The sequence below is a fragment of the Lacerta agilis genome, chromosome 8, assembly GCF_009819535.1.
Source record: "Lacerta agilis isolate rLacAgi1 chromosome 8, rLacAgi1.pri, whole genome shotgun sequence".
Lineage (NCBI taxonomy): Eukaryota > Metazoa > Chordata > Lepidosauria > Squamata > Lacertidae > Lacerta > Lacerta agilis.
Genome location: NC_046319.1, coordinates 23,508,362 through 23,514,011, shown reverse-complemented (window position 1 = coordinate 23,514,011; position 5,650 = coordinate 23,508,362). Strand labels below are relative to the sequence as shown.

The window sequence follows — 5,650 nt, the reverse complement described above, 5'->3', positions numbered from 1 at the left end:
GGGTGCTGCAGGCCTCATGGTTCAGGAGGTTGTATTTAGGAAGGAGGGTGGCAAGGCGAGACAGGCAGGTGTGGTAGCCATCACAGAAACTGTCTGCAGAGCCTGTGGTGGGGAAAGAGAGAAATCTGTCAGTGCCATCTGTCAAGGATTCCTTAGTTGAGATTCCTGCCTTGCAAGGGGTTGGACTATAAATGGCCCTCAGGGTCCCTTCCAACTCTACAATTCTGAGTCTGTCAGCTGGGTACCAGTGCCAGCCACAGAAAGTAATGCAACATGCATTATTCTTTGTTGAACTTACAGCACCCACTCGGAGGTCAGCAACAGGGGGTTGGACTAGATGACCCTCAGGGGGGCCTTCCAACACTAAAGTTCTTTTATTCTATGATTCTATGAACAGAGAATACCCTGCCTTCCATGCTTAAAGTACTACACTGACCAGGATTCTTTTGGGAGGGAACTGCAATGATTTAACTGGTATAACCGTGTTATTGCTTTGCTCAGAATATTTCTCCCTGTAATTTGTTTTGGTGCAAATAGGGAAATCTGACAGTACTGAGGACACGTTGCCAAATGAAACATGGACCTCATTTATCCCATCATGCAACACCATCATTTATCCCATGGGCTCATTTTTTCCTCTTATTTCCCCCACCATCAGTTTTAGACTAAGTTCATTGGTGGCAGAGACTCCAGGATCTTTGAATTCCACCCACAAAGTCCTATGTACAGGTACTGTATTATCAATATAGGGTTAAGGTCTCAGCCAGGTAGGAATTCTTCTCAATGATTTTGCCCATGTCTCCTAAATTCTGGCTAGGGGAGGGCAGAGACCAAATGGTCTGGCTTCCCTATAAAGTAGCCTCATGAGGTCTGATGAGCAGGCTGTAACTGAGTCAGATCCTGGGTCAATCTAGGTCAGTACTGATTGACAAGAGCCTCTCTGTGGCTGAGATCCTTCCCACTGTTGACAGCAACCCCTCTACAGCTGAGTTCTCTCCTGTGCTCCTGGGGCACATTCACACCATGTATCTAAAGAACTATGATACTGCTTTAAACAGGCATGGCTTCCCCCAAAGAATTCTGGAAGCTGTAGTTTGTTCGGGGTGCTAAGAGTTGCTATTCCTCCTCACATAGCTGCCACTCTCAGAGTGGTCTAACATTCAATCCCTCTTCAAAGGGAACTCTGGGAATTGTTACTCTCGGTGCCTTTAAGAAACAGCAGCTCTCAGGAATCTTTAGGGGAAGCCATGACTGTTCAAATTGGCATCATAGTGTTTTAATTGTATGGTGCGGAAGATCCATTCAATCCCTCTTCTCTGCCAATCATCCTTCACTGGTTCAGACAAGCTCAGTCCTTGCTCAGGTGTTTACACACAGGGGTGTTGTGAGGGACTGGCCCAGGCATGCTAAGCACTAGTTTCTTGCACTGGGCCCCTAGATCTCTTGCCTCTTCTAACACTTTTTTTAAAAAAAAACCCAAACAAAACTGAGATCTATTCCCACATTCATTGGTCAGCTCCCCTGTGTTGGGTAATTCAGTGGTAAGAAATCAAGTGATGCCATTTCGTGCATCATGTGTGAATGTCACGTCACTCACCGGAAATGGAAGCGCAAGGGGTTGGAAGCTCCTTGAGGAACTGGACAGTCATCTCTAAGATGTCGGCCTTCTCCAGCTTGGAGTAGCGAGAGCTCTGGAAAGGAAGGAGAGAGAGGGGGTTGCTTTAGGAGTCTCAAAAGCAAGAAAAGGCACAGAGGATGTTGCAAAGGGACACAGAGATACCAAGTAGTGAAGGATAAGAAAAGGGGAAGGAAGAGGGCTTTGGCTGTGGACAGGAAAGAGTGGGAACCCATCTAATGGAGGCTAGGGGCAGGGGGAAGAGGGAGATATTATGTGTGATGGAGCCACAGAGAAAATGAAAAGATTGCAGGTTCAGACAGAAGTACTTTTCTGTGCAATCCTTAAATACCAGAATGGGAACCTGTGCTCCACCCCCAAAGATTGCTAGATGCCAAACTCCTTTCCTCCCTCCTGAGCTAGCTAAACCTGATGGGAGTCCAATAACATCTGGGGGGGTGCAGGTTTCCAGCCCCCCCCCCACCAACTAAACACAAGGATAGCCACATGATGTGGAAATACCGTATTTTTTGCTCCATAAGACGCACTTTTTTCCTCCTAAAAAGTAAGGGGAAATGCCTGTGCGTCTTATGGAACGAATGGTGGTCCCTGGAGCTGAATTGCCCAGGGGCCAAAAGAGGATCATGCTTTTTATTTTACAAAGAGAAAAGGGAGTGTTGAAAGGACCCAGCTCAGCAGCTGATCAGCAAGAGATCGGGAGGGAGATAAGAGTCCCGGCTCCCTTTCAGCCCCGCCCTCCTTTATTGAATGTGCTGCAGAGGGAGGTTGTTTGTTTCCCCAGGACATGTGACTGGCTGATTAGATTATCTGTCTGGAAACTGTAGAAATGGCTCCCTTTCCTTAAGATTTTTCAGAAATGTGAGTTAAACCTCATAAAAATGGGGCTTTTCCTCTTTGCTTTTCCCCCTTTGCAAAAGGAGCTTTGCTTTTCCCCCTTTGCAAAAAAAGCTGCAAAACCTAGCTGATCCTCGGGGAAAAAAACCCAGGGCTTTTCCCTTTGCAAAAAAAGCTGCAAAACTTTTAGCTGATCCTAAAAAAAGCCTTTTGCCTTTGCAAAAACAGCTGCAAAACTTTTAGCTGATCCTCAAAAAAGCCAGGGCTTTTCCCTTTGCAAAAAAGCTGCAAAACTTTTAGCTGATCCTCAAAAAAACAAACAAAAAAAAACACAAGAAAGGGCTTTTAGAGGAGGAAAACCAGAAAAATATTTTTTTCCTTGTTTCCTCCTCTAAAAATGAGGTGTGCCCTATGGTCCGGTGCGTTCTATGGAGCGAAAAATACGGTAAATTTGGTCTCCACTTGTTGAGGGAATATGCATCTGAATCCAGGTGAGAGCTCTGGCTAGCCCACTAGTGTAGAATATGGAGCGCTCTAGATGTTGTTGAACTCAGGATGTGCAATGGCTAGAACATGCTGGATCAGGCCAGAGGCCCCTCTAGTCCAGCATCATATTCTCACAGGGGCCAACCTGATGCCTCGAACCCATAGCAGGATTTGAGCTCTTTCCCCTCCTGCAGTTTCCACTGCCAGCAACTGGTATTCAGAAGCATTACTGACTCCCAACAGCATTTCAGGCTACTAGCTATGAATAGCATTCCTCCTCCTCCATGAATCTGTCTAATCCTCTGTTAAAGTTGGTGGCCCTCACTGCCTCTAGTGGGACTGAGTTCCATAGTTTATGTGCTGTGTGGAAGAAGGACTTGATTTCATCTGTCCTGAATCTTCCACCATTCAGCTTCACTGAATGTCCAGGAGTTTGAGAGTTACAAGAGAGGAAGAAAAATATTATCTCTACCCACTTACTCTATGCCATGCATAATTTTATATCTATGTAATGCAATTTCTACCTTGCTTATTGTAAAAACAAACCTAAAACCCTCAAAACAGTTTACAAAAAGTTAAAATAAAATCAAGAGAAATTTACAACTGTGCTTTAAAACATACAGACGTCTAAACACTACTATAAACTTCTATTCTGTTGCTCTCACTCGCCTGTTCCCTAAACTATGAAGTCCCAAAACCTGCAATCTTCCCACATAAGGGAATTGCTCCATCCCGTCGATCATTTTGGTTCCCCTTTTCCAAACCTTCTCCAATTCCACAATACCCTTTTTCTGAGGAGGGATGATCTGAACGGTGAACAGCATTGCAGAAAAGCAGTTGCACCACTGATTTTCATGAGGATATTGGCAGTTTTATTTTCAGCTCCCTCCCTTAGGATCCCTGGCATGCCCACTGGGTCATGAAGGATGGCAGCTTAAGTCTAACAGCATCTAGGCAAGGTTTCCCAAAATTGGGTCTGCAGCTGTTTTTGGACTACAGTTCTCATCATCCTGCTAGCTAGGGATGATGGGAGTTGTAGTCCAAAAAAAGCAGACCCTGTTCTAGAGGGCACCCGTTGGCAACTCCTGCCCTCTTTGGCCCGATCCTGCAAAGCTCTTGTTATAGAAGCTTTCTAGTCCTGGCAGGGGTTGCGGAAGTGGGGAAAGGCGAGGACGCGACTGGAAGGGCGGGCTACAAAAAGCGCTTTGCAGAGACCGAGAGGCGCGCTCTCTGTTGTGTTGTGTTCTTCCCGCACTGCAGGAAGAGCCAGGACTGAGCGCCACTTACGTCTTTCCCGATGAGAGGCAGGATGAGGGTCTTGAGCTGGTTGAGGCTGTCGTTGATGCGCGCCCGGCGGCGCTTCTCCATCAGCGGCTTGAGGCTCTGCGGGAGGAGAAGCCAGCCAGTCAGTCCGACGGGACGGGAGTACAAGGGGAAGGAGGAGGAGGAGGAGGAGAAGAACAAGAAGGAGAAGGGGATCCCTCCCCGGGGAAGGAGGCTGGGGAGCGGGGACTGCCTTTGCGGCCCTCACCTTTCTCAGCTGGGTGGCCTCCCCAGTTTTCTTCGGGGGACTCATCTTGGGGCCATAAGTCCTCGACGGCGCGTCGGAGCTGAGCGGCGGCATGGAGCGAGGTGGCTGTGTCGGAGCGGACGCCCAGAGAAGAGAGAGCGCACAGCGAGCGAAACGAGGCGGACTCAGCACTCCCCGCCCGCCAGAGTTGCTTTTATTGCAGCCGGCCTGCCCCGTCGCGTCCCCGCCCCGTCGCTCCGCCTTGGGCCATCGCGTCGCCGGGGGACGCCCCAGCCCCGCGCTGAGTCCCAGCCCATCTGCTCCGGGGAAGCCGCTTAATCTGCCACTCCCTTTTGCACTCAAAATCCCGCCTGATGCCTCCTGGCCATTTGGGAGAGCTCCTCGTTCAAACCTCTCAGTTCAGACCTCTCACGGAGTAGCTTGGAGAGTTTTATCGTGGCCAGTCAGGGGCATTTCCTACTGCCACTCCCTCGAGGATATTATTATTATTAGTAGTAGTAGTAGTAGTAGTAGTAACTATCAAAGTGTTTGCATTTACTTTGCATCGCCAACACCTCCAGGTACAGCTGAGAGTGATTCAAACCTGAATTCATGGAAAGCCACTGCCAGGCAGTGTAGATATTGATATTGTGATTATCATCATTATTACTAGATCCATAGCTAATAATAACAGTAACAACAACTTATTATTTTCTGGAGCCCCCACCCCACCCTACCCCCGCACTAGCCCTTAGCAATGACTCCCTGAAAAGAAAAACTCTGTTGCAAGTACTGATTATTATTGCACAACATATAGAACCACAAAAAAATGTTAAACAGGCTGTGGAGAAGCATCTGAAGACCACATAAGTTAAAAAAAATGTTTTGCTCTGTTTTTATAGGGTTTCTTTTTTATTATTAAAAAAAAGTATTCTGTATGTGCTTCTTCTGCTGCTTACCTTTGCTTAGTGATGTGTGTTTTAGTATGAGTGTGTACTCAGTCTGCTTGACCAAAGAATAAGCTAAGAATCATAGAATCATACCATTCACCTAATTAATAATCAGCCCTTCACCCTAAGGTCCCAGGGCAGATTACAACAATTGCAACACTGGCCTAGATGGAACAGTGTTAAATAAATTGGAGTTCTTGTTATTAAATGCATCAAGAAAAAACACACCAAGAA

At 47.1% G+C, this 5,650-nt stretch overlaps 1 protein-coding gene across 1 annotated transcript; it reads right to left on the bottom strand.

The window, feature by feature from the left end:
* Nucleotides 1-1,589: 1,589 nt before the first annotated feature.
* Nucleotides 1,590-4,615, bottom strand: HES2 (hes family bHLH transcription factor 2). The gene is made up of 3 exons (XM_033157026.1): nucleotides 4,488-4,615; nucleotides 4,244-4,339; nucleotides 1,590-1,691 (listed from the first exon to the last, which is right to left on the bottom strand). The coding sequence occupies exons 1-3, from the start codon at nucleotides 4,578-4,580 to the stop codon at nucleotides 1,590-1,592; spliced, it is 291 nt and encodes a 96-aa protein (XP_033012917.1). The 5' UTR covers nucleotides 4,581-4,615.
* Nucleotides 4,616-5,650: the final 1,035 nt, after the last annotated feature.